This window comes from Cladosporium halotolerans (genome assembly GCF_011745625.1).
Source record: "Cladosporium halotolerans strain TM138-S3 chromosome Unknown Sca8, whole genome shotgun sequence".
Lineage (NCBI taxonomy): Eukaryota > Fungi > Ascomycota > Dothideomycetes > Cladosporiales > Cladosporiaceae > Cladosporium > Cladosporium halotolerans.
The window spans coordinates 690,354-715,728 of record NW_027191459.1 but is presented as its reverse complement, the minus strand read 5'-3'; the positions used below and the strand labels follow the sequence as shown (position 1 = coordinate 715,728).

At 55.4% G+C, this 25,375-nt stretch overlaps 13 protein-coding genes across 13 annotated transcripts; 7 read left to right on the top strand and 6 right to left on the bottom strand.

The window, feature by feature from the left end:
* Nucleotides 1–58: 58 nt before the first annotated feature.
* On the top strand, nucleotides 59–1,780 carry WHR41_03400 (uncharacterized protein). The gene is made up of 5 exons (XM_069372006.1): nucleotides 59–300; nucleotides 352–543; nucleotides 605–652; nucleotides 710–988; nucleotides 1,045–1,780. The coding sequence occupies exons 1-5, from the start codon at nucleotides 97–99 to the stop codon at nucleotides 1,588–1,590; spliced, it is 1,269 nt and encodes a 422-aa protein (XP_069231037.1). The 5' UTR covers nucleotides 59–96; the 3' UTR covers nucleotides 1,591–1,780.
* Nucleotides 1,629–4,904, bottom strand: WHR41_03399 (uncharacterized protein; the record flags this gene model as incomplete). The annotated part of the gene is made up of 1 exon (XM_069372005.1): nucleotides 1,629–4,904. One exon carries the CDS (start codon nucleotides 4,902–4,904, stop codon nucleotides 1,629–1,631), a length of 3,276 nt encoding a protein of 1,091 aa, XP_069231142.1.
* Nucleotides 4,905–5,364: 460 nt separating this feature from the next.
* Nucleotides 5,365–7,391, top strand: WHR41_03398 (uncharacterized protein; the record flags this gene model as incomplete). Its single annotated transcript, XM_069372004.1, has 2 exons — nucleotides 5,365–6,833; nucleotides 6,895–7,391. The coding sequence occupies exons 1-2, from the start codon at nucleotides 5,405–5,407 to the stop codon at nucleotides 7,389–7,391; spliced, it is 1,926 nt and encodes a 641-aa protein (XP_069231143.1). The 5' UTR covers nucleotides 5,365–5,404.
* A 1,547-nt stretch (nucleotides 7,392–8,938) lies between these two features.
* Nucleotides 8,939–10,647, top strand: WHR41_03397 (uncharacterized protein; the record flags this gene model as incomplete). Its single annotated transcript, XM_069372003.1, has 4 exons — nucleotides 8,939–9,000; nucleotides 9,054–9,579; nucleotides 9,631–10,137; nucleotides 10,194–10,647. Exons 2-4 carry the CDS (start codon nucleotides 9,278–9,280, stop codon nucleotides 10,645–10,647), a joined length of 1,263 nt encoding a protein of 420 aa, XP_069231082.1. The 5' UTR covers nucleotides 8,939–9,000; nucleotides 9,054–9,277.
* Nucleotides 10,648–10,723: 76 nt separating this feature from the next.
* Nucleotides 10,724–11,710, bottom strand: WHR41_03396 (uncharacterized protein; the record flags this gene model as incomplete). Its single annotated transcript, XM_069372002.1, has 1 exon — nucleotides 10,724–11,710. One exon carries the CDS (start codon nucleotides 11,708–11,710, stop codon nucleotides 10,724–10,726), a length of 987 nt encoding a protein of 328 aa, XP_069231083.1.
* Nucleotides 11,711–12,263: 553 nt separating this feature from the next.
* Nucleotides 12,264–13,222, top strand: WHR41_03395 (uncharacterized protein; the record flags this gene model as incomplete). Its single annotated transcript, XM_069372001.1, has 2 exons — nucleotides 12,264–13,059; nucleotides 13,109–13,222. The coding sequence occupies exons 1-2, from the start codon at nucleotides 12,355–12,357 to the stop codon at nucleotides 13,220–13,222; spliced, it is 819 nt and encodes a 272-aa protein (XP_069231137.1). The 5' UTR covers nucleotides 12,264–12,354.
* WHR41_03393 (uncharacterized protein) lies at nucleotides 13,218–16,204 on the bottom strand. The gene is made up of 4 exons (XM_069371999.1): nucleotides 15,790–16,204; nucleotides 15,213–15,736; nucleotides 14,798–15,161; nucleotides 13,218–14,745 (listed from the first exon to the last, which is right to left on the bottom strand). The coding sequence occupies exons 1-3, from the start codon at nucleotides 15,884–15,886 to the stop codon at nucleotides 14,853–14,855; spliced, it is 930 nt and encodes a 309-aa protein (XP_069231139.1). The 5' UTR covers nucleotides 15,887–16,204; the 3' UTR covers nucleotides 13,218–14,745; nucleotides 14,798–14,852.
* On the top strand, nucleotides 13,556–14,582 carry WHR41_03394 (uncharacterized protein; the record flags this gene model as incomplete). The annotated part of the gene is made up of 4 exons (XM_069372000.1): nucleotides 13,556–13,917; nucleotides 13,972–14,051; nucleotides 14,110–14,346; nucleotides 14,401–14,582. 4 exons carry the CDS (start codon nucleotides 13,556–13,558, stop codon nucleotides 14,580–14,582), a joined length of 861 nt encoding a protein of 286 aa, XP_069231138.1.
* Nucleotides 16,205–16,215: 11 nt separating the features above from the next.
* Nucleotides 16,216–17,017, top strand: WHR41_03392 (uncharacterized protein). Its single transcript, XM_069371998.1, has 5 exons — nucleotides 16,216–16,382; nucleotides 16,438–16,479; nucleotides 16,531–16,634; nucleotides 16,696–16,882; nucleotides 16,943–17,017. The coding sequence occupies exons 2-4, from the start codon at nucleotides 16,461–16,463 to the stop codon at nucleotides 16,873–16,875; spliced, it is 303 nt and encodes a 100-aa protein (XP_069231140.1). The 5' UTR covers nucleotides 16,216–16,382; nucleotides 16,438–16,460; the 3' UTR covers nucleotides 16,876–16,882; nucleotides 16,943–17,017.
* A 248-nt stretch (nucleotides 17,018–17,265) lies between these two features.
* WHR41_03391 (uncharacterized protein) lies at nucleotides 17,266–17,865 on the bottom strand (the record flags this gene model as incomplete). Its single annotated transcript, XM_069371997.1, has 1 exon — nucleotides 17,266–17,865. One exon carries the CDS (start codon nucleotides 17,863–17,865, stop codon nucleotides 17,266–17,268), a length of 600 nt encoding a protein of 199 aa, XP_069231141.1.
* A 463-nt stretch (nucleotides 17,866–18,328) lies between these two features.
* On the bottom strand, nucleotides 18,329–19,435 carry WHR41_03390 (uncharacterized protein; the record flags this gene model as incomplete). The annotated part of the gene is made up of 1 exon (XM_069371996.1): nucleotides 18,329–19,435. The coding sequence occupies one exon, from the start codon at nucleotides 19,433–19,435 to the stop codon at nucleotides 18,329–18,331; it is 1,107 nt and encodes a 368-aa protein (XP_069231084.1).
* Nucleotides 19,436–21,476: 2,041 nt separating this feature from the next.
* WHR41_03389 (uncharacterized protein) lies at nucleotides 21,477–22,634 on the bottom strand (the record flags this gene model as incomplete). The annotated part of the gene is made up of 1 exon (XM_069371995.1): nucleotides 21,477–22,634. The coding sequence occupies one exon, from the start codon at nucleotides 22,632–22,634 to the stop codon at nucleotides 21,477–21,479; it is 1,158 nt and encodes a 385-aa protein (XP_069231010.1).
* A 661-nt stretch (nucleotides 22,635–23,295) lies between these two features.
* On the top strand, nucleotides 23,296–25,185 carry WHR41_03388 (uncharacterized protein). The gene is made up of 2 exons (XM_069371994.1): nucleotides 23,296–23,543; nucleotides 23,595–25,185. Exons 1-2 carry the CDS (start codon nucleotides 23,460–23,462, stop codon nucleotides 25,101–25,103), a joined length of 1,593 nt encoding a protein of 530 aa, XP_069231009.1. The 5' UTR covers nucleotides 23,296–23,459; the 3' UTR covers nucleotides 25,104–25,185.
* Nucleotides 25,186–25,375: the final 190 nt, after the last annotated feature.

The window sequence follows — 25,375 nt, the reverse complement described above, 5'->3', positions numbered from 1 at the left end:
CGTTCAAAACAATGGTCTGTAGAAGATACCTGCAACCATATCAATACCACCTTGTCCAGGCACAACTAGAGACTCGATAAACTGGAACACATCATAATGCCTGGTCCAACCCTAGATAAGCGTCCCTTCACTCTCGCCAATCTCCCTTGGGGGGTGATCTCCACGCTGGGAACCTCACCCCGCTGCGCTGTAGCCATTGGCGACCATGCCGTTGACTTGGCCCAATACGCCAGAGCAGGGAGATTGGCAGACATTAGCAATGAACACGGTGGTGTCGAGTTCGATCTTGTTTTCGGAAAGGTGAGTTTTCCATTCTAACAATATCCCTCCATGCTGACGGGTCTTTCACAGCCCGAATTAAACACGTTCGCCGCCTTGGACTGGAGCTTGCGAAAAGCCGTCCGCATGCAGATCCAGAAAGATCTACAGGATGGTGCTGTCCCGGAATATTGCTTGCAGAGGTTGGACGAGGTGCAGCAGCATTTGCCAATGCGTATGGGAGGGTTCTCAGACTTCTACACAAGTCTTGAGCATTGTCAGAACGTGAGTCGAAGCTTGAGAGGCTTTCGGGAAGAGATAAGATGCTTACCAAGAACTGAAAAAGTGCTCGGGCGAAATGGCCGCCGCGAAGATTCCTAAGAACTGGTTTTACGTACATCCTTCCTTTCCTCCAACATCCCAGAGACGAACCCTAACACTCCCTCCTCAGGCCCCATCAGTCTATAACTCGCGCGTCTCCTCCATCCTGCCAACGCCCAGCACGATCCCACGCCCCAGCAACGTCTACTTCAAAGACGGCCTCGACTCCGAGCCGACCTACGGGCCTACCAGACGTCTCGACTTCGAGCTCGAAATGGGCTACTACGTCTCCAAACCGGTGCCCTGGGGCGAAAGCATGCCGATAGCCGAAGCGCAGGAGCACATCTTCGGCTTCTGCCTGCTGAACGACTGGTCGGCTCGCGACCACCAGCTGTTCGAAATGAGGCCGGTACGCGTTCCCAACCTCATATTCCTTCCGAACAAAAACCACTGACCCGTCACCAGCTCGGCCCCTTCCACAGCAAAGGCTTCGGCACCAGCATCAGCAACTGGATCGTGCCGCTCGAAGCCCTGACACCCTACTCCTGCACGCCAACTCACGCTACCCGCGACCCTCCCCCGTTCCCCCACCTGACGGACCCGTCGCCCAGCACCGGCGCGCTCGACATCAAGCTTCGCGTGAGCCTCGTGCGCTCCGGCAAGACCCACGAGCTCAGCACGAGCAACCTGAAGTATATGTTCTGGACGCCGTACCAGCAGCTGACACACCACGCTGCAAGCGGCTGTGGGATGCAGACTGGGGATCTGATCGGGACGGGAACGATTTCAGGCGCTGGGGTGAATGAGATGGGCGTGAAGAGGGAGCTGGGGTGTTTGTACGAGGTTGAGATGACGGGAGCGGGGGTCATGCCGCAGGGAAGCGGGAAGTATCAGGAGGGGTACTTGGAGGATGGAGATGAGGTTGTGATGGAGGGTTGGTGTGAGGATGCGGAGGGGAGGAAAGTGCTGGGTTTCGGAGAGTGTAGGGGAAGGATTGCGGAGCCGAAATAGATTTAGCAGGGAATGTGCGTGAAGTGCGACTTTGGCGGTTATGAAGAGGTTGATAGACGCCAGACGTCCATGCCCACGCCGCAAACTAGAAATCCCGTCGCCCCATCATTGAGCTGCAGCACCGCCATGCTAGAGACGTCCGCAACAGACGTGAAGACGTTCTGGACCTTATACACCTCGATGCTTTCTGTGCCTTGCCTTGCCACGTCCACCCGTACCTCCCAAAGCTTGACGCGCTGATCGATGCTGGCGCTTACGACACAGTAATGATCGTTGCTAGCCTTGTGTACGGCAAGCGCTGTGACTGCAGCCGCGTGCGCGCGAGGGATCAGAAGAGTTGCGATCTCGCCATCTGCAGATAAGCGTGAGAGGCCAATGCCGTTGTCGTCGCCTGCAGTGACCAGTAATGCTGAGCCGTCGGATAGATAGTGTATTGATTCGTCCAGGATAGCGTTCTGGTGGATCTTGTGCCTTTGCCGCCAGCCTAGCTTCTCAGAGCCGTCAAGCCTCCATGAAGCGACATGCCCGTCGGTCGCTGTGGTCAGTATCTGCTTGCTCGTTGAGATGCCGCTCTGCGATGACAACGGCAGGACTTGAGTTAGACATGCAGTGAGGTAGTCGCCTGACGCCTGCAAAGTCCACGTCCCGTTACTGTAGAGCCAGTGCTTGATCGATGAGTCCGAGTAAGCCATAGTGACATCGAATGCATCTCCAGGGCCATCAACGACACGTTGGCTCGCGTTGAAACCCATAATCCTCAGGTCAGAGCCTCCGCTTCTGGGATGCGAAGACTCACAGACACCAATGTCAACCACAGGTACGTGTTGGGTAATCTTCCAGACGTTAAATTCTTCAAAGCCAGCGCTAGAGAACAAGTAGTACCCATCCTCAGACCATTGCAGGTGCTGAATACCTGTGTTGTGCTTCCGTAAGGTCTGCAAGCACGACAAGCCGCGCTGCGCCGAGTGTGAGAAGATCTTGATGTCTGTGTCTTCGGCTCCAGTCGCGATCAGCTGGCGTGTTCCAGTCGACACTGCAACGGCTTTGATTTCTCTTCCGTGTCCGCCGGCGTGAATGCTCCTGTGAGGAAGTCGTGTCTGCGCAGTCCACATCAATGTCGAAGCCTGATTCCATGCAAAAGCGCCGCCGCTTGAGCTTGGCTCGTAAGTCCAGTTTCGGTGGACGCCACCGCACTGTGTCGTTGCCACGTCTTGCTGAGTGGTGGCGTTGTGGACGACGAAATTCTTGCTCTTGAACCCCCAGACTCGGAGTTGATCGTCGGGCGTGAAATCTAAGCCCTCGATATTGGGGCCAAACGGCAGTTCGATCTGGTGAACAAGTCCGAAGGAGACAAGAGAATCCTGGTAAGAGACTTTGTGCACGGCATATGTGCCATCTCGACCTGTCGAGAAGAGGCATATGGAGTTCTCGACGCCAGTCGGATACGATCTCCACTTCAAAGCCGTGACGGCGTCTTTACCGTGGCAATGTGCTATGATGCTTGTCGGCTCAATCGGGACGTCCGCATTTGTAAGCATTTGGTACGCCGCCAGAGAACCACTTCTTGAGCCTAAGATGGCAAAGTCCCTGTGGTCAATCCGCACAAGCAGAAAGCTGGTCACAATGAATCCGGGTGCGAGCTTCAAATTGCGATGCGCTGTCTCGTAGCTTTCGAGCCCAGAATTGTCTAACACGGCCCGGATATCGGTCAGGTGTGCGGTACTGGCTCCAACTGTTGTGAGCAATACACTTGGTATCTTATTCTCAACTCCTCCATTCGAGATAATTGGCTCGCTCAAAAACATCCCTGCCACCTTGCCATGCACTTCCGCCACAGAAGCGCAGCGTCTTGTCCATTGCGGCCAGATGTGCACGAGACCTCCAATGCCTGCGACGAACGCCACATCAGATGCGCTGGCAACCATGGAGAAAGATTTTAGACTGTCGTATCCGCCGAAAGGCTCTAGTGTAGACGTGCCATCCTGATTCAAAGTCACAGCGACGATGCGCCCTTGCGCTGTGGTGGCTATGATCGTATCGTTGCTGACGAACGCGAATGACTTGTAAACTTCCTTGGCCGCATTAGGGGCCTGTTCAGAAGCAAGGAGGAGTAACTCGTTCTTGATCTCGGACACGCCGGGGCTCTTGTCAACGGCTGGCAGCAGAGCGATGGATCCGTCAGCTCCGCCTGTAGCGCATCGTTTGTCGCTCACTGTTGATGACCAAATGTTTTTGCCACTGTGTAGAGGATACACGCGAGATTGATGCAGGCTGTATTGGTTGATTCCCGTTGCACTGGTGCTTTTGGTGATGTCCCACGTGATGCGGGTAGCATCCTCGCCAAAAGATGCGATGGATAGCGATTTGGCTGCTGGGTAAAGGTCATCAACGATCTTCTCCTCAAACACGAATCGGACCGTCCAGATTCTAGATATGTGGCCCATGGCTCTTGCTAACAGTGGTGGGGCATAGGCATTATTCTCGTCAGTCGAGCCAAAACCGGTCTCGCGTTGGATCTCCGTCAAACTCGGGCATTGACAGTCCAGGTCAGATATATCCCACAGGCGGACTGTTCGGTCATCGCTGCAGCTGGCAAGCACGCGGCTTGGGCCACGCAGGGTACCTTCTTCCAACAACGGTGAAATCTGCACGCCAAAGACTGAGCCCTCGTGAGCAGGAAAGATGTAGTGAGTCTTCGCCAAAGCAGTTTTATTTGAGTCGAAGTGAGAAGACCACAGAATGATGTCTCCGAAAGCGGTCCCTGAAGCAATGAGGCACAACGAATTATCCAGCCACGAAATGTGTGCGCAGTATAGGATGCAATTCGAGCCAGCAACGACAGTCTTGGTCGAAATGCTCACATCGCTTCCAGGATCGGATCCTGAGCTCTTGAAGCTACATCTTATTAGCGCGTTGTGGGCGGTGATGAGGGCCACGCAGATCAGTTCTTCCTGCTCTGGCGATGGTGAGAAAGCTGCGTCGAAGATCCAGTCGCCGACGTCGTTATAACCGCCCAAGATTTCAAGTATGATTTCGCTTGCAGCGTCTCCATTTCTGACAAGACTGACTAGAGCAATCAGACTGCCGCCATACACAACGATCTTGTTGCTCTCGGGTTGCACTAGAATGTTGTGGATTGCCTGCGAGGGGAAGATCTCCAATGATCCCCGCTGCGACTGGCTTTCCAGCTGGTAGGCAACGAGGTGGGTTCCCTCTCCAGTCAAGAGCAAGTCGTCCGCATAGAAGGTCGTTGCGGTGACAGGGACTTTGTGGTGCTCATGGTGCAACCGATGAGGCTCCTGACGAGCACTCATCAAGCAGGCAATAATATCGAGACCAGCCAATATGAGCTCATCCGGTGACTTTGTGTGAAACTGAAAGAAGGCGTTTGTCCCGGCTAGTTCATGCAGTGATTCCGTGGCTTGTAACAGTTATCAATATGTTTGTGAAGAGTGACTGTCTCATCGCAGGAAAAAGACGGCGAAGCTTTGCCAGCCTGCTCCACGCCATCTTCAAATTGAACGACGGCGTGGACGGTGAGAGGCAGCGATTATTTTACGTGTGCCTGGAGTGATGACATCTTTCACTACTACCTATAACGGACAATATATTGAAAGACTGTCTTCGGCGATAAGGCTGTCTGCATTCAAGTCCGGTTGCAGACACCGCTCCTCGGCGCACTGATTGCTGTCGCGGTGGATCGGCAAGCTGACTGACGCCCAAAGCCACACGTCGGCGTTCATCGGGCCTCTACCAAGACCACCCAACTCCTCCAGCCACCCAGGCCGCCGGCGGAAGCAAGACCACCACCACCATGCAGCACTCCGACCGTATGAGCCTGGAACCCTCCGCACCCCCTACCTCCGCCCCGCCGCCCGTCGAGTCGCAGCAGTACAACACACCGCGCCGCCAGCAAGCACACGCGCGCCTCCCCTCCAACGCCCCGCCGCTCCAGTACACGCCGCAAGCATACCAGCAACCGCAGCAGCCCCCCTACGCCAACAATCCTCCGCCCTCCTTCAACATCCACCAGGCTACACCACAGGGTAGCTCGCAGCCGGCCGGCGTGCTCCCCTCCAACGCCAGCGTGAGCGGTCTCCCGGGCTCCCTCCAACCAGGCGCTGGCGCCAACGTGAGGCCTCCCTCGAGCTCGATCGCGTCCGGTTCTGCGGCGAACATGCAGCCTCATCCGATTCAGACCAACGCACAACAATACACTCAAACGTCGCAACCGCCTTCACGTTCCAACACCCACCACAGCCATTCGCGCAGCAGCCCTGCCGGCATGGACGGACTCTCGTCGACTGGACAGAAATACATCCCCTTCAACCACACGCCCACCCAGACGCCAGCCTCTTCAAATCCGAAAGCATACAACGCCATGAGCTCGGGTACTCCGGCCGGGCCCTCCCACAGCCCATTGAACCTCACAGACATCCGGTCACGAACCGTCTCAGATGCGCAAGAGCCGGCCATGGGCACAAACATGCTGTTCAGCTACAACGATTCGCCGACAAATTCGGGCTACATGGCTCCGTTCGCGACATATGCCTTTGATTGGTGCTCATGGCCAGTCCAAGGAGGCGGGAACAGCGCTGGTAAAATGGCATTGGGAAGCTACCTGGAGGATCCACACAACTTCATCCAGATCCTGGATACGCATATAGTGCCACAAGACGTTACCGCGCCTGGCCAATCGCCTTATGGACTAGAATACACGAAGGTGGCGGAGGCGACTTGCGCATACCCGGTGACGAGATTATTATGGGAGCCGCCCAGCGCGTCGAAACCGTATACCGATCTCCTGGCCACCAGCGGCGACCACCTGAGATTGTGGAGCCTGCCTGCTTCTTCCGCCTCGATGAGTAACAACATCAACCGGAGCGCAAGCGTGAACGCCCGTGAACCTGCGCCTCAAAAGCTCCAGCCATTGGCTTTGCTGTCCAACAGCAAGACGCCCGAACACACAGCGCCCTTGACTTCCTTGGACTGGAACAAGCTTTCGCCAAAGCTGATAATCACATCCTCCATCGACACAACATGCACAATCTGGGACATTCCCACCCTCACCGCCAAGACGCAATTGATCGCCCACGACAAAGAAGTCTTCGACGTGCGCTTCTGCTCCAACAGCGTAGACGTCTTCGTCAGCTGCGGCGCAGACGGCAGCGTCCGCATGTTCGACCTGCGCAGCTTAGAGCACTCCACCATCATCTACGAGCCGGCCGAGAAAAACGAAAAGGGTACGTTCCCATTCACGATCCCCAAATTCTTTCCCAACCTTCCCACTAACGCCATATCCAGCAACATCCCCAAGCGCGTCCTCACCCACGAAAGCCAGCGCCATGCCTCCCTCTCAACCCCTCCTTCGCCTCGCCGCCTCCCCCTTCGACTCACACATGCTCGCCACCTTCGCCTCCGACAGCAATCTCATCCGCATCCTCGACGTGCGCCAACCGGGCACCGCCCTCCTCGAACTCCGCGGCCACGCCGGTGCCCTCAACTCCATCGAATGGTCCCCGCACAAGCGGGGCCTCCTCGCCTCCGCCGCCGACGACGCCCTCGTGATGACCTGGGACCTGCTGAACGCCGACAACCAAGCGGCGCTGAACGGCAACGGCGCGCCGGCGCCGGCTGCGGCGGGCGGGCCGGACGTGCAAGCCAAGGGGCCGAGCTCGAGCTGGCGGTGCGAGTACGAGGTTGCAAACGTGAGCTTTGCGCCGGAGAGTCCGCTTACGAGCCAGGGCGGGGATTGGTTGGGGGTTTGTGCTGGGAGGGGGGTATGGGGTGTCAAGCTTTGATCTCGGTGGCCGTTTCTTGTGGGTTTTTGTTATGTTACGAGCGATATCTGTGCATGCATACACGAATCTTCCGGCAACGAGCGGGTTTCATGTGCGCGGTGACGGGTCAAGATATGGGAGCGTGGCGTTTGGGGGATTGGGCGAAACGATAGGGGTAGGGTAGGATAGCGTTGGCTCTGTCGAGACAGGCTTAGAGGCCTCGTCCGCTCTTTCGAGGACGGACTGAAACGAAAACGAAACGGAATGGAAAGAACGATGTGAAATCTTGCCTCTTCGTTTCAAGGTCAACAAGGTCACCTCTGCTGCGGCCCACCCGGTTTGTCGTCCCTGTCTTCAGGTCTGCCCGTTGATCCATCGTCTTGCCTTCAATGTCTCGCGCAAAAAGCAAAAGAAGAATCTCTGTGCATCGGCCGGGAATCGAACCCGGGGCTGGCCGACGTCGGATGGCAACGGCCAATTTTACCACTAAACCACCAATGCTGATGAGGGGGATGTTTTTGCATTGAATATATTCCCTAACACCAATCAAGCGCTTGCGAATGGCATGGAAATTCGTCAGCATTCGCGGACTTGGCTCCTTCATCTTCACGCGTCGCCCGCCCGGTCGGACAATTCCAAAGTCTATCCACTCCGAATGAGACAAACGGTCCTCCAGATGGGGCGATGCCGTTTGGATCGCCCAATCATCGCTTCCACGTCCGGTAAATGGCGGCTCAGTCTCCGTGCCTGAAAATCAACGCATAGCGAAACGTGAAGGTCTGTAAGTTCGGTGATCTCCCGTCTTGGGTAATTACGCTCTTGGTGATCGCTACGCACTGCCGGCTTGGCCATTTCCTTTTGGGTTCTTGAATGAGCCATGAGCCGCGTCTTGAAGAGCAGTGATTCGTCATTGTTCTTCTCCGCGAGGCTCTGCGGGTGGCTGAAACCTAATGCTTCTGCTTGGCTTGGGGAGAGACTCCACCTTCAAGCATCGCGGTGTTACTCCCGAGAATTATTTGGCGACGTCCGGCACATTTTACGCAATATTCGCGAGTTAACTGTCAGGACAACCATTATTCAGATGCCTTCGAACTCTGAGCGCCAGAAGCGAATCGTACGAAAGATTTGTACAGTGTCGACTGTGTAGCGACAAGAAGCCAAGAACCCTGCAACGACAGAATTGTTAAGGCACAGCCACTTCGAATGCGGACGATCGCCACGTGTAGATTTCCGCCGCCCGGTTATGGCTACGGAGGCTCCGCCAATCGTCTTCGACTTCCGTCTACTTTTGGAATCACAAGAGGATGTGACGTCGATCTTCATCCTCTTTTCATGGCAGTCCCTTGCTCAGGACTCCCTCCTAAGGGCCAGACTTGGCGCTTACTGCTACTATGTGCGCCACTGACGAGACCAGTCTCCAAGAAGTGTTGGCCGGCGCCTTGTCTACTAGAACATCAGAGGTCGAGGACCTGGTGAGTAGCATCCGGACCTGGGCTTATTCTCATTAGGCATACCCACATATGCCATCTCTGACGGGGCGTTTGGCACACGTAGAAGGATTGCCTTTCTTGCAAGAATGACAAACGCCCGAGCGCAGATCTCCTAGTGTGCAGCCAATGCGACCTTGTTTGTATGTAACCTCCCAAGAAGCGGCAGAGATGTTGAGGCTAATACTCCCATTAGGCTTTGTGGATGTTTGTACTGACGTCGCAATCGGCCTCTTCCGTCCGGCGATGTTGTTTAAAAGGAACCAATATCCAAGCCTGCGCTGTGAAATTGCTCCTAATTACATTCTCAAGCTTATACTGCCATTTTGCTTTACTACGACAACATGAAGATCGAATTATTCTTCCTGGCGCTGCCCACTCTGGGTGTCGCGTTTCCTGGGATGAATCGCGTTTCCTGGGATGACCGGCAAGGAGGACTTTCTTCGTACGCTTAAAGAGCAGCGCGATGCTGCACCTCAGCCTCAAGTTGAGAAGCGCCAAGGTCTTCTTGACAACGTCGTCGGTGCGGTCGGGGGTCTTCTTGGCTCCATCGCACAGTCGGTCAACCCAGACAACCGCCGACCAGAGGAAGGCTACGAGTTCATTGCTCCTGGCCCCGACGACTCCCGCGGCCCTTGTCCGGGACTCAACCTCCTTGCCAATCATGGATACCTACCTCGCGATGGGTTCGTCAACTACGAGCAAGTAGTTGAAGCGACTTCGTAGGTCCTCCCATTTGACATTATCGAAGACTTTCACTAACTCTCTGTCAGGCGTGGCTTCAACATGGGAGCAGACCTATCCACTCTCTTGACGGTTTTCTCTATCCTCGCGAATGGCGATATCGCCGACCAGTCTTTCTATCTCGGATCCGGACCCGGCAACGTGGGTGGGCTCAACCGTCACAGCACGGTCGAGGCCGACGTCTCTCCGAACCGCGAGGATTATTATCTGGGCTGCGGTGACAACCACCACATCTCCTCTCGCCTCTTCAAGCAGAACACTGCTTTCGCTTCCGAGGATGCCAACAAAGAGTTCACTCTTGAGACTATGGCGAAACAGTGGGCTGCCAACGCCCAGTTCTCCCAGGACAACAACCCCTTCCTTTACTTCTTCCCATTCCCCAGCATCGTCGCTCTCGGAGCGTATGCTTTCTATCCTAACTTCTTCAGTAATGGAACCTACGGCGACGGTGGTGTCGCCAACTTCGAATCGATTTCATCCATCATCGGCGCGAAGCTCAATGAAGAGACCGGAGAATTTGAATATGTTCCTGAGAGGTATGCTCAGTCAGATCATGGAAGGCGCCAACGGTCCGCATGCTAACTTCGTCCAGATGGCCGGAGAATTGGTACCGCCGCTCGACACCCTACGGCGTCATTCCCGCCCTGACGGACGTGTTGACAAGAATCTACCCGGCCTACCTGCTCCCGATGCCCTTTGGTCAACTCGGTAGCGACAACCTCTCACCCCAGACCATCTTGTGTGTTATCTACCAGGGCTTGCAGAGCATCCAGCCTCTCGCGCTCGAGGGTCAGACTCGCAGCCTTACCGGTGCCATCACCTGGTCTCTTGGCAAGCTCGCCGATGTTGGTCTTAGCGACACCATCCTCGGATGCCCGACCAGTACGCTTAGCAACGACTGGCTCGTTGCGAACGCTTCAATGGCTGGTGGGCCCTTGAACCCTCCGACTGATTACGTCGAGAACGCGGGCAACAACGTCTTCGGCCAGACTTACTTCTGCGAGGCTCCGACTGAGCCTACTTGCAATAACGAGTGCTCAGCCTGAATTTGAGTTGAACCCTTCTTATACGACCCCTGCGTCGCGCTTTGATCAGACAGAGCAGTAATATAATTCAAGCCAATTAATCTACTCTTGCAATCGGCTTCCAGCCACCATCTTTGACAATTGCAAAATTCCTCGCTTTCGTCAGTGTATACAGCATGCTCAGAAACGGCACCTTCACGCCGTTCACCTTCGCCAGCCTGACCACATTCCCAAGTATTGCCTCGACCTCCACCGGTCTCTCGTGCCTCACATCAACAAGCATGCTAGGCTCCTTGCCCCCTGTCGTCATCCGTTCCTCATGCCTCGCCGTCTGCTCAGCAATAGTCTCCTCACTGAGAACACTCCCATACCCATAAGCAGTCGCCACTTTTCCCACCTCCCTCATAACATCCTTGACAACCTCCAGCGCGCCCTCCGACGACCTCAAGAAATTCGCGTCGTCGCACAGCGTCAGCGCCGTAATCGGGTTGAAAGCCGCGTTCAGCGCGAGCTTGTACCAGCGCTGGGCCTGGATATCGTCGTAAGGCACGCAAGTCGCATCGCCCATTCTGAACAGCTCTACTAGAGCGTTGACTTTGTCCTTAGAGCTCGCGTCCGCGTGCGCGGGAAAGGTGCCGATCTCGAAGCGCTCGAGTGGCGTGCCGTGCTCGATGACGCCGGGCTCGACTTGCGTTGTGGGCAGGTAGACGACGCCTGAGACGATAGTGTTGTTCGGGTAAACGACAGCATACTCCGCTTCAATTCCAATCCCATTCTGCGCAAGCACAATCGTCGTGTCCGGTCCGACAGCAGGATTGAGGAGTTTGGCCGTATTAGGGAACGCCTTGCTGCAGACGAGGATGTAGTCATACGGGCCGTACTGGACGGCTTCCTCTGCTGAGCGGACGGCATTTGTGGGCGTGAGACACGTGCCCCATTTCTTGGAGCGGACGGTAATACCGTTTGAGCTGATTTCATGGTAGTTACTGCGGCAGACGGCGGTGACTTCGCAGCCGGCGCGCCACAGGATCAGGGCGTAGATGCTACCGACGCCACCGGCGCCAAAGATGAGGATTTTGGTCATATGAAGGGTCGGATCTTGCTTATGTTGATTCCGTAACAGGGCACGTGTCCTAGTAATGACAACAGTTCTTGAATTGTTGCAGCTCTTCAGATCACCAGGTCACCATGATACATTCGGTGACGTCCAGGCGTTGGTTATCAACACGGTCCTTCAGCCAGTCAAATGAAAGATCCAGCCAACAATTTGCCATTCTTGACTCCGTCGAGTGCGTCGATATTCCAAGTATCGGTAGTTGTTGAAGACCAGTGTTTAGAGTTTCACCAGGCTCCGCCGGCGTCGTCATGATGCAGATCATCAATCCTTTGGGTTTCCCAAGCACTCGGATTCGACTTACGATATCTGGGCCATTTGTACGACCATCTCCATGCATCAACACAAAATTAATGGAGTCCCAGTGTGGCTCTAGCATCACCTGAATGATTAATTTCCAAGTACATGGAATTAGGGCATATAGAATGCCCGATGAAGCAGCGCGGACTTTCGTGCAGCTCGGTCTTAAGCGGACTTTGACATGATGCAAACACCCGAAAAGGAATGCGAACACCTCATCTCCATTGTTTTAGCGTTCGCAAGCGTGTATAAGACATTTAACACCTGGACAATTGCTTGATCGTTTCTCATTCCTCAACGAGCCCTGTTGCAAAATGTCAGACAAGCAAATCGTTCTAATCACCGGAGCAAACACCGGCATCGGCCTCGAGGTCGTCAAAGCCCTATATCAATCAAACGCCTCCTACGAGATCATCGTGGGCAGTCGTTCCCTTTCCAATGCCGACAATGCCATCGCTTCCGTCAAGCAAGAGTTTACCTCCAGCAGAAGCACCCTGAGCACCCTCCAAGTCGACATTGCCTCCGACGACTCCATCCACGCCTCCTTCACCGAAGTCCAAAACCGTCACGGCAAACTCGATGTCCTGATCAACAACGCCGGCGCCAGCTTCGACTACGCCGCCAGCCAAGGCAAGATGAGCGTGCGCGACGCCTTCAACTCCGCCTGGGACGTGAACGTCACTGGCACGCATGTCATGACCAGCGAGTTCGCCCCGCTGCTGCTGAAGTCGTCCAACCCGAGGCTGCTATTCGTCACCAGCGGGACGTCTTCCTTGCAGGAGACTGAGCAGTTCGACACTCCTCAACTGGCGCGACTGAACGCTTCTCCCGAAGCTGGGTGGCCGAAGCCTTCAGGCATGACTCCCATCGTGTCGTACCGCAGTTCGAAGACCGGCCTGAACATGCTAATGCGGGAGTGGACGAAGACGTTGAAGAGTGACGGCGTGAAAGTATTCGCCATCTCGCCGGGCTTTCTGGCTACTGGACTTGCTGGTATGGGCGCGGAGCATTTGAAGAAGGTATGAGCCGCAGAATTTCCGTTCGAGACTTTCGCTGACCGTATTGCAGATGGGCGCCGGTGACCCATCCAAGGGTGGCGAGTTCATGAGGGATGTGGTTGAGGGAAAGCGAGACCAAGACCAGGGCAAGGTTATTCGGCCAACGATGGTGCAGCCTTGGTAGGCCCTATCTTCCTTGCCAATGATACAGTTGCTGCTGTGCGGGCGAAACTTCCACGGTCATTTCGATCTTGCATCGGCAGTGAATTTCAACTCTTCTCACATTTCCGACTCTCACATGCTGTCTTGACGGATGATCACATTTGCTCGCTAGGCGTACGCCAGCACGTGGGAATTGAATATGAGCGCATCTCAAGCCACAGATCACATGTTGCTCGCATTGCTCGTGCCGTTCCCCTACACTCCAACACCAAGCTCTCGATGCTGTCGACAGAATCTCTTCTTACCACACCAAATCTCTTCTTACCACACCGCGCCGCCATCGCATTCACTCACCATGGCATCAGCTCCCTCCACTCCAGCCGACAGCAGCACCATAACAACGCTCCCGCGCAAGAGACGCCGCATCGACGACGATGCGAACGAAAACGCTCTCCGGAGCGTAAAGCGGGCGATCGGCCGCAAAGAATGCTCTGTCTGCGCAGAGGACGTCGCGAGGAACCAGTTTCCCAAGGTTCCACACGCCACGACGGTGGCTACCGAGCAGCACGCGTCGAATGTCTGCTTCAAATGCTGGCGGCAGCACCTCCAGGCGGAGGTCGAGAGCAAGGAAGCTGAATCTTTAGCCTGTCCGCAATGCTCGAAGGCTCTCGACCAGTCAGAGGTCAAGAAGCTGGCGAGCAGCTTCACCTACCGCGAGTGAGCAACGGCCTGCTCCATCACTCCCATCTCTTCTCTAACTGGCTGTCCCAGGTACCTCGACAAGGCCGCGAAGAAATGCATGCAGGACGAGGAAGAATTCCACGCCTGCCCGAATGCCGCCTGCTCGTGGGGTACACAAGACTCAACAGCGATCCAGCTTAGATCAATGAACTGACCACAGCCTTTCAGGAGCTTTCTTCGCAAAGGACGACGGCAATGTGTTCATCTGCCAGGAATGCAACGCCCGCTACTGCATGTCCTGCAACGTTCCCTTCCACGAGGGGCAGACATGCGAGCAGTACGTCTCGTCCCAGCGCCGCGCAGAAGAAGAGGACGCATCGATCGCAGCAGTCGCGCGGATTTCTCGCCCGTGTCCTCACTGCGGCATCAGCATCGACAAGTACACTGGCTGCGACCATGTCACCTGTAAGAATGCTCCATCATTGAGAAAGATCATACCGGTACTAACGAGGAATGCAGGCCAAAGATGCCGCCACGAGTTCTGCTGGGAGTGTTTTAGGCCCTATAGGGGCGCGAGAGGGATCTTCCGGGCTGGAAACACTGCCCACACGGTCAATTGCCGCTATTATCCCAACAACTTACCGAATCTTCGCCTTGCCGAGGTTGAGGAGGAAAGTGAGGAAAGTGAGGAAGATGAATGATCGCCGTCGGTGTTGTTAGTCTGTTTGGTTTTAAAAAGGACTGTAGCTTCTCGTCGGTCGGGCTGTGGCTGGTTGAACTGGAACATGAGAGAGCAGCACACAGACCGATTTTATTTGAGAGAAGTATCGACGATCGAATCTGTGACCGTACTACGTCTCCGATCTCCACAGACTTAGTATTCCGAATGCCTCTAAGGTCTCAGGTAGTAGCTCACTTGAACGGAAGGTGGCTCACTCAGTAGGATTTGCCAGTCACGAAATTCCGGAGTGCTATATTTTACTCGCCCGAGTTGTCGTGCTATCCATTCTGTTGCCCTCGTCATCTTGCTCGGCAACTCTGAGGTCAGGGAACTTGGCTGGCATGATCCTCTGGGGAGACGAGCCCGGGACGACCGAATATTTCTCAAAGTTTTGGATGTTCTCATGCTCGCGTAAGAAATCCTCGTCCAAAAAGCATTGCCCGGTCACGTCTTCAGGTGGAGAATTGAGAATGGCGATGATAGCGTCTGAGAAGATAGTAGGTTTCCGCAACTCGCTCTTGTCCGCTTTGTGTGATTCCGTTGCGGCGGACTCAATGGCCTGGAGACTCTCGTCAGCAGGATCTGTTCCGGTGGCAACAAAGTGACTTACAGCTGCTGGCCAAATACTGGTAATAGCCATGTGATCCCTGCCTTCTCTTTTCCAATCCATAGGCAAACCCATGGTCAGGACGCTCATGCCGACTTTGCCCATAGCATATGCGGTCTTGCCACGGAAGAACCGGCTGTAGATTGGTGGGCTGACGACGATGATCCGGGCTCTGCGGCTCTTGTACAGATGTGGCAGGCAGGCTTGCACACTTCCATACAGACCTTCTGGGTTCACTTGCTGCATCAGCTGGAAGCGTTTCATGGGCGTCTTCTCCACGCTCGACCACCAGATGGCGCCGCTGTTGTAGACGAGCACATCAAGCCGGCCATAGGCGGAAACGGTAGCGGTGACCAAAGCCTCTATGCTTCCAAAATTTCGGACATCCACTGCTAAAGCAGTCGCCTTCCCTCCAGCTTCTGTGATCTCTCGTGCCACAGTGTTGATGGTCGACGCGGAGCTGTTCGGATCAGGAGGGAAGGGCGAGCACTTGGTGGCATCGGACGTGGTCTTCGCCGCTACGACGACTGCCCGCAAGAGAGGTTAGCTTCGCATGTCAATGACTAGCCTTGCAGCATACCAGCGTATCCCGCCTTGGCCAGGTCAATGGCTATTTGCCTGCCAATTCCACGCGAGGAGCCGATCACCAGCGCGACTTCTTGCTGCTGAGAACCCATGTTGTCTCCTGCGGTATTATGTGGTCACAAATTCGTTCTTCCAACAAACTAGTCCGCAAAGCACCTCAGCCTCGGGGAACTGCTTTTAATTCCTTTTACTGCCGTGAGGTGGACAGCTCAGCAGCTGCAGCCGAGCCGAGGCATCTCAAGTCCCTGGTCCCACAAGCGCTCTTCAGCAGTGTAGTAATCACAAAATGCCCTTCCGGCCTGGTGCGGCACCTTGGTGATCCCTTCGAGAGTGCCCAAACAGGACTAGGAGACTAGGATGCATATGGCCGATACGACAGACGCACAATAGCGGCGTAAGATGCGGTGAGTGGGTGCTCGGTGATAGGGAGGGGAGGCGGGGTCGCGCCAGGCCTTCGGCCCACAGCAACACGACACGCCTGAAGGATGTGGGGCTCGCAGACGCATTTATAAGCCCGGGGGTCGTCTCATTGTGACAGCTTGTCACGAATCCTACTTCAGACCCTATACAAAACCACCAGAACATCTTGTGAGCAAAAGCCGAACCTTTTAAGACGCTTTCCAGCACGCTGACCGCGTCACAGCCAGCTCTTCAAGAACCGCCAAGATGTCGGCCACTACCACCGGTAAGCTCAAAGAAGTGTAAACGCCTGAAGGCCCTCGGCTGATGAGATTAGTGATCTATGAGAAGGGCACCGACTTCAAGATGGACTACTACCTCAAGACCCACATGCCTCTCGTGCAGGAGAAGTGGGCCGAGTTCGGCCTCAAGTCCTGGAAGGTACGTCAACGCCATACTCAGAATCACGCTCTATGCCCAGGTAAATACTGACAGAATTCAGGTGCTCAAGTTCCCGGACGACTCTCCCTACACCGTCCAGGCCACCCTCGAGTGGGAGAGCATGGACAGCTTCAAGAAGGCTGCCGGCTCCCCGTCCCTGCAGGCGGTCATGGATGATGTGAAGAACTTCGCGGACAAGCCGCCGAAGCTCATGACTGGCGAGCTTGTTGGCTCTCAGTAGATTAAAGGTGCGTTTGAGTTGGCGCTCTTCATACACGTTTCCATTATGCTGACCGCTCGTTTCCAAGGCTAATGCCTTACGCTTTATGAAATGTCTATAGCTGTATAAAAATCGCTTGAAGACATATATTCTCCGGTGTACACCCAGCTGCAATCTTGTATCCCCGATGAAGTGCACAACATCACAGACCTGGGCATTCTGTGTCATGTGAGCAACCTATTGTCATAACTTGGCGCCTTCATGCGAAGCTTCTTGCATCGGCGTGAAGAAGCTGTCATCCACTTCCCGCCAGACACTCGTATTCGTGTCTTCCGCTACTAATGAAGGTCCCATGATCCTCCTACAACTCCTTGATCAGTACTGTTTCCATCCACAGGAATGACTAGCCACTCACCAAAAATGCAACCACTCCGGCATCTCCTCCAACCTCCCTCTGCACCCCTCATCCCTATACCTCACGTACACCAAAACCTCCCTCTCAGCCTTCTTCCTCGTGAAAACCGCGAACGTCAAAACGCCCGGCTCGCACTTCCGGCACCAGCCGGCAAACTGCCTCAACCCTTGCACAACACCTTTTCTCTCACCCTCAAAGCACGCCAACTGCTTCACCCTCACCACAATCCTCCCACCTCCCTCCTCCCTCCCCATTGCCCTGCTCAGGAACCCACCAGCCAAACACCAAGCCAGCATCGTTCCCTCCCGCGCATAGAGCTTCTCCTGCTTGACCATTTCCTCGAAAGGCTGGAAGAACGTCGTATCCTCAAGCTGCTCTTTGAGGGCATTTTTGGATGTGTAGATTTCTAGTCCAGCCAGTATAAGCTCGTTGTCTTTGCTCGGCTTTAGGGGTATCAGATATGACCAAGCCGAACACTGCGCTGAGGGTTTGCGATAGTACTCTCGGGCTCCGTGGCGGAGGTGCGTGAGGAGGGTGGATTGGGCGGGTTGGGAGGCGGGATGCATTATTACGAAGAGGGCGATGTGCTCAGCCATATTATAAGTCGGATACTGTTGGTCTAGAGCCGTCGAGTGGCGAGCATCTGGTAATTATAAGCAGGTGGCCGACTAAGAATGGGTGTTAGAGGTAGAGTAGTCGGGATCGAGGCACTCGAGCAGTCGTTAGGGAAGCTACTGGAAAAATTAGGTATGAGGCTTGGCTGTTTAATCGCAGAACCTGTCGAAATGGGGTGTCTGGGTAGTCTTATTAGTATATCTGAAGCTGCTGTCCTGATAGACCTGCACAGTACAGTAGATCGAAGCGGGGCTACGGCCGAGGAACCGAAGTGGAGACATGAGACGTGAGGCTGCCCTCTGCGGGCCTTCTTGCGCACAAGATTGACACCAGAAATGACTTCAGGTATCTGTATGGTCGCAAAACGATTCCTTCCTATAAAACTCCTCATTGTTCTCCCAAAAATGTAGAGAAATATTGCAGCTCATAAAAGTCATCATATCCTCAAACCATCGATCCATTGGCAGCCCTGGCAGGTTTCTGCAAGTTAAACTGTCTCCCATCGTGATCTCCGCTCTCTTCATACCATCTAGTCCCCCTAACTGAACCATCAATACTTGCCTCAACACCCGAGTCATTGCGGCCCTTCGAGCTATGCTGCGAAGACGACGAAAACGTCGCGTCCGACTCCTGCGAATCGACCGAGATCTCCTGCTTTCTCTTCTCCTCCTTACTCCCAGGCAGAGGCGGCTTGACCTCGTCCGTTGGCGAGTCAGCCAACCTCGCGCTGCCCCTCCTCAACTCGTAAATACTGTTCGAGCGAGCCGAGGAGCGGTTCCTGCTGAACGGACCGCGGAGGATGCGGAAGCAGACGCGCAAGGCGGGCGCGCTGGCGCAGATCAGCGCGAGCTGCATCTCGAGCTCGGCCCAGACGAAAGCGTCGAAGCCGATCCAGGTCAGGTCAGGGCTGAAGCCGACTTTGTGCAAGTAGTAGGTTCGCACGGCGCCGGCGGCGGCGACGAGGAGACCGAGGGAGAAGAGGAAGTTGAGGGCGATTTTCTGCCGGCGTGGCGTGTCGAGGTTCCAGAGCATGATGCAGGGGAGTAAGACAGTGTACAGGTCTGTGAGGGCGCCGAGCGCGCCGGAGACGGCGTTGACGGAGGTGGAAGTGTGGCAGGTAAATTCGCCAGTGTAGGCTGGGTTGTACGACTTCCAGTATGCGTTGGTCGGAGAGCAGGAGAATATCAGCATCAAGATAAAGGCCAGGGAGTATGCTACGGCCACGGAGAGTGCGACGTACGTGGCGAACAGCCATCTGCGGTCGTAAGATCCTTTCGTAAGCCGACGGTGGAAGAAGAGTACTGAGCACTTGGTGCACGCAATGGCTATAAGAAAGGTCAATTCCGAGGCCCAGGCTGCCATGGCGAGGGGCTCGAAGAGAGTCGGCGGCACATCCCAGACGTGCGTGCCGGAGCCGTACTTTTCTGTGCTCAAGAGGACGAAGACGGTAAATACGATCGAGCCGATGTACGCCGGGACAAGAAGCGCCTGAATGATAATGAGTACCTGTTGCAAGTTCAAGGTGGAGGGGTGATGGAAAATCTCGCGCATCCGACCTTGTTAAAGGCTGGGGAACGACAGAGCGTGGTGTTGCACAAGCAATGAGTGCGTAAAAACGTACATCATCTAGTCCAAGGGGTCCCGCCTTTTTCGTTGCCCGGAGAAACAGCCTTGTAACGACCGCAACCGTACTGACTGCTTGGAGTGTGCAAGCATATGCCGGCATCCATGACCGTCGGACTGGGTCAATGTAGTTGGGCTCGGGCCACGACTGGATGATAGTTGGAGCGATGTTCCCAGGCATGGCAAGGCTCAGCTCACGTCAAGTTGTAAGCAGACAGTAGCGAAGAAAAAGCAGACGAAGCTGCCTACCGTTTCTTGCTGGTCGCGTTGGGCCGGGATATACTCGACTGGCTGAACCAAGACCTGAGCATGACGATACGCCTGTCATCACAGATCGGGTAACGGGCAGGCATTGTGCATTATAGGCATGCACTGATCAATATACAGTGACGCTGGCGACCACTTCAGGTGAAGACGAAGGGATGGAGACGAGGGCCAGAGTGTCAAGACGAAGTGGCAACCTGCAGGTTGACGATGCGAACGATGGGGCTGGGGACGAGGCCTTCCTGTTCCCCGACGGTGCTAAGCGCCTGCACCCCTCGAACCCTGGCTGTTCCAGACCCGATGCAGCACGACATGCGTTTCGGCATCAGGCTCGGGTCGCGCGAGATCGTGAGTCTGCAGATCGGCTTCCACATGCTGCACGCATGCACGTTATGAAACTTGACAGGTCCGCGTGGGTCCACGGTGGCTCTGTTCGTATTGCTCTTATCACTTGCCAAGACCGTCCATGCTTGAGCATGGCAATGCTCGTGTGGTTGTTGTGTACCAGGGTGCGAGTGGGTGGAGTGTGCGAGCAGGGTTCGCAGCGCCCACGGATGTCGACGCCCTCGCGGAAGTCCGCGCCGGTCCCGATCGGCGCAGATCTCCTCTCATCTCCCTGCGCGCGTCCGCCACTATTGTCTCCGTCGCATATTGACATGGATCGATGGCAGGGCCGTTCAGCCACGGGGACGGCGCCTTCGCTAACGGGACTAGCTGTCAGAACAGATACCCGACTGCAGAGTCTGAGTTTGATCCCTTCTACTGCCGTGTCAGTCAGCGCGATCCGGCACTTCGTCGTCATGAGGCCCGGCTAATGCGGCGAGCTGGTGGAAAGCGTTGTCTCTACAAGGGACAACCTTGTCTTCCCAGCATGCGAGAAGAGAGATGAAAGAGTCTCGTCTTGACGAAAGTGTGCCTGCATCTGAAAAGTAGCACCACATTGATCGACTCTGAGATGACAAAGCAGTCCTTTGCCCTAAGCACTACCTTAAGTAACCAGATCGCGTCAGGCATTGCGCACGAGTCGCGTACATCTCCAAATTCTTAGTGCTACGAATCAACTTGCGAGACCTGGCCCTTGATGAACTCATACTGCATCAACTCTTTCGGCCTCACGACCGTGGAAGTCGCCGCGACCCAGAACGATACCAGGTAGCATTCGGGGAAAAGACGGCGATTCCAACTCATGCACCTACATGTCTCCAGCCGGAAACAATCAGCAACCCATTCTTGCGCAGGGACGCGCCATCCGATGCAGCTAATTGTTTTGGTGAGCCATTCCACCGGCGCTTGTACCGATGGAAGATGACACCCGTTGTTGCGGACCAGGCGGGGCGCTAGTGCTCATGGTGGCATGCACGCAATCAATTCGATATTGTTTTTTGAGAGCTGAGACGCCGCGCAAAGTAAACCAATGGAGAGTTTCAAACAAATTATTGACCGGAGAACTGGCTCAGTGACCTCCATGCGCCGCTGCAGTAAGTATTAAGCAGGCAGGACTTTGCCTCCGGTACTTGAACAAAAGGAAAAGCTGCTTGCCCAAGCAAGTCTCCGTACCTGACCTTCGCGGTCATCACAGTCTTAATCAATCCCGAAGCAACCCCAAAGCAAATCTCTTACAGCCAACTCAACCTATTCGCATTCCATTCGTTAAAACACACGTCGATCATGTTTCCAAGCGATCGCTTGAGCCTCGAAACGCGACTCAGGAAGCTCCCGCAGCATGGTCAGTCTCTTCGGTGTCCTCGGCACCCTCATCTTTCTGGGCCTCCTCGTCCTGCCTGGCCCTCAGAGCCTGCTCGGCCCTCTCGGCTCTTGCCTCGGCGTTATCTCTGGCCTCACGCAGTGAGTTGATCTCGGTCCGCCAGGAAGTGAAGATCACGGCATCCCTCTCCCTTTCCCTTCTGACAGCCTCATCAACACTACCCTGCCAAACCGTACTGATGGCTTCTCCGCCAGCGCGCATAGCCGCCATCCTCCATCTCTCGGCTTCCTGGCGGCTCGCTTCGACTTGCTGAATCAGCACCGTTCGCTCGGTTGGCGGTCCCTGGGCGCGCATGCCATCGTTGACACCTTCCTGGTAGTCCTTAACCCTGGTTTCGGTGTCATCGACGGTGCGCTGCTCGACCTGACGGATCAGTGCGGCCCTCTCCAGATTGAGACGCGAGACACTCTCCATGTACTCAAGCCTCTGGGTGCGGTTCTGCCCTTGGAGCGAGTCAATCTGCCTCTCCAGGTTGTCGATATGCAGCTGGCGTCTGCGCAGCATTTCGCTATTCCTGTCGCGCTCTACGGTGATTTCATTGACTTGGAACATCAATTCCTGGATCCGGCGAAGTCGGCGTCCGGCCACATCGGCCTGTGCGCTCGAACCAGCTGCTGTGGTCGTGCCGGCTGTTGCACTGGTGTTGCGGTTGGCTCGAGCGATCAATTCGTTGAGCCGGGCGTTTACAATCTCAGCAGGCGGGGGCCGCATCAAGTACATCGGAGATGCAATGATCGGTCTGCCTGGAGACGGGAATGGTACCTCAAAGGAATCATGAGTGCTCTCAATTCCAGCCGAGCGCGGGCTAATCGGACCCTCGCCGACTTCGCTGTCGCGGCCGCCGTTGCGGCCGACGGCGTCGGTGAGGTTGTCGCCATTGGTGACGCCGTTGGTGTCGGGAGGGTCGGTGCCGTAATACTCGAGAGTGTCATCCCCGTTGGTATCGCCGTTGGGGTCGGCAGCATTGTCGCCATAGTATTCACGAGCATTGCCACCGTCGTTCTCCCCAATGTCGTTGGCATAGTGCAGGCCAGGGTGGTCGTTGTCGTGGTGACCATTAGTCCCGTTCAAATGAGTTCCGTTCGAAGCGCTCGCCATTTTGATGCAGGTAGTGCGCGAAATCCGGTTGTGCTTGAGATAGAGGCTTGGGCCTTATTTTCTGCTGTTCCAGGTAGGTTAACCGCGGAAAAAATACCTAATGTTCCTTCAACCTCCGCGCTGCCCTGCCTTGTCCTAACCCACGCGTAGCCACGCTGTGCAGCATATAAAAAAAATGATACAAACCTCGAACTACTCTTCAAGCGCTGTTTGATGTGATTCAGTCAATACGCTGCAGCTGTTAGTCGCGTGACTTTGTGTGGTGGTGTCGCAAACGCGGTGAATGTTGAATTCCGGCGAGATTGATTGCTCTACGTCAGGCGACCGACAAGGAAGAGTGAAGTGCCGTGAGGGCTGTTGCAGGCCTTGCGACGGAAGGGAGATACGCTGCAACGTGCAGTGCAGTAAAATAAAGTCAAAAGTGTAAGGTATCACCTACGCGCATACAGTAAGCTGATTACTTGACTTGAGAGGCGATCGCGACGCGTGCGGCAATGTTACAAATGCGCGACGGTACTGTTGTAGTTACCCTGCGATAGTACGTGTGGTCGAGAGAGTGTAGCAACAACGCCTGATGTACCGCGTGGGGTGTGTCGCATGCAATGTGGTGTGTGCAGTGTTGTGTGTGAAGTCGGTTGTGTTGTGGTGTTGCGTGAAAGTTCAAGGAGTGCGGAGAGGGGTCAAGGACCCTGCGTCAGCCGCGAAAGTCCATGCAGCCCAAACAAACACCCCAGGCCCGTGCCCGCCGTGCCCGGCAGCCTGACTTCACCTCGCACTTCTCTGCGTGTCTGCGATAGGCACCCATTTCACCGACAAGTCTCCGATATGGCAACGCCGAGTCGTCTGCCCTCAACGCGCCGCCCGCCTGGCGCGGCGGCCGGTCGCAGCAGACCGACTTCAATGATCGAGGTACCGCTTGAACCTCCCTTGGATTGAACAATGGCGCTGAACCCACGACAGCCCGGATTCTCTGGACTCCCGACGCCCACCAAGACCTCTCCGAAGTCCAAGCGAATGAGCTTGCTGCCCCAATTCACGCGGACCAGCTCCGCGGAATACAAAGAGCACTCTATTGTGGAACGGGAGAACCAAGACCCGGAGAGGTCACAGATGGATGGCGCTGGCGATGCAGATGTGGAGACTGTTCGTCAGGCGGATAGAAGGGCTATGCCACCGCCAGCTTCCAAGCTCTCACGGGCTCCGTCGACGAGAGTACCTGGATCAAGCCAGCTAGGGAGAGCACCCTCCGTCCGATCACACGCCCGGACTCAGTCGACGCAGAGCAACCCATCCTCGAGACCAGAGAGCCGGGGAAACAGCACTGTCGGCTCGGCGACGCATGCCTCTCGGCGTACAGCTACCGACACCGGCCTCAAACGGTCACCTTCGACCGCGTCCTCTTCGCCAGCGACACGACCCACGGGTTTAGCCCATTCGACGAGTGTGAGGACCTCGCAAGCTCCGGCACACAGCCGTAACAACAGCGCCACATCAGCGTCCGGTATTCGTCGTACGAACAGTGTCCGACCACCGTCGGTGAACACTTCGATCTCCAGTCAAGCGCCGCCGGCACCGTCGCCGACTTCTCCAAGGAAAGCAACAGAACTGCATAGACCTGCTAGCAAGTATCAGATGCTGCCACCACCAAAGCCTAGCTTCAGTACCTACCAGCAGTACTACTCGCCGGCCAAAACCGCCTTGCCGAAGCCTCCTGTTCCCACGTCAAGGCACGCCAGGCCCGCCCCACCGAGCCTCGAAGAGGACATCTCCATCCCTTTCGATATCCTCAAACAGCAGATCGAGCTATTGCAATTGGCGCTGCTCCACGAAGCCTCGGCTAGGACACTTAGCCAGTACTCAGCAGACGCAAAGAGCAAGATTGGCAAAAAGCATAGTAGACTGCGGAAAGAGTACGAGGGGGTACATGCCACCGAGACGTCACGCCAGAAGTTGGACAACCTGGAGGCTCTGCAAGCGTGGTGCCCAGACCATGCTCTCTTGACCGAGAATCTGCAAATGCTGGCTAGGGTGCATAAGGACGTGACTGCGATCACACACCCTGAGAGCCGGTACACAGAGCTGCTTCATGTGTTCGAGCAATGGATTGCCGGTGCCGAGGAAACAATGGCCGGTGGCGCGCGCGGTTTTGTTGAAGGACTTCCTGGGTCGTGGCGAGAAGCGCATGCTTCGACTGCTCTCAAGATCCGGTCACTGCAGCGCGAAATGGCGACCCTGCCACCTCTCCCGAATCATGGCTTGGAGGATCAGCCGAACACGAGCTTGCATGTTATTCTTACGTCTTGCCGATCACTAGTCGATGGCATCTTGCGCGAGTTGGACATGATGGCGGAATTGGAGAAAGAGTTGCTAGGGCAGGAAAATTCCAGGATTGACAATGCCGTCGGGGGCTTGAATATCGAGCAGATGCCAACAAGCTCATGGAAACCAGCTTGGCAGAAGGCTATGTGAGCGTAATGGAGAGGCGATAGTAGAATTATCGAGTGCTTTAGGATACCCAATCGAAGCGTTTATTTGTAAACCCGCAATAAGAGCGTTATGATCCATGAGTAGGTCACAAATGAACAATGAACAAGCTTGCTTCATCAATTAGAAGAATACCATATGAGCATATGCATAAAAGCATTGTATCGCCACGCCCCCAATCACGCATTCACGTGCCAACGGCGAAGTCGGCTCTCAGCAGGGACCGAGGCGGCGGGGATCCACAGTCGGCGTCGGAT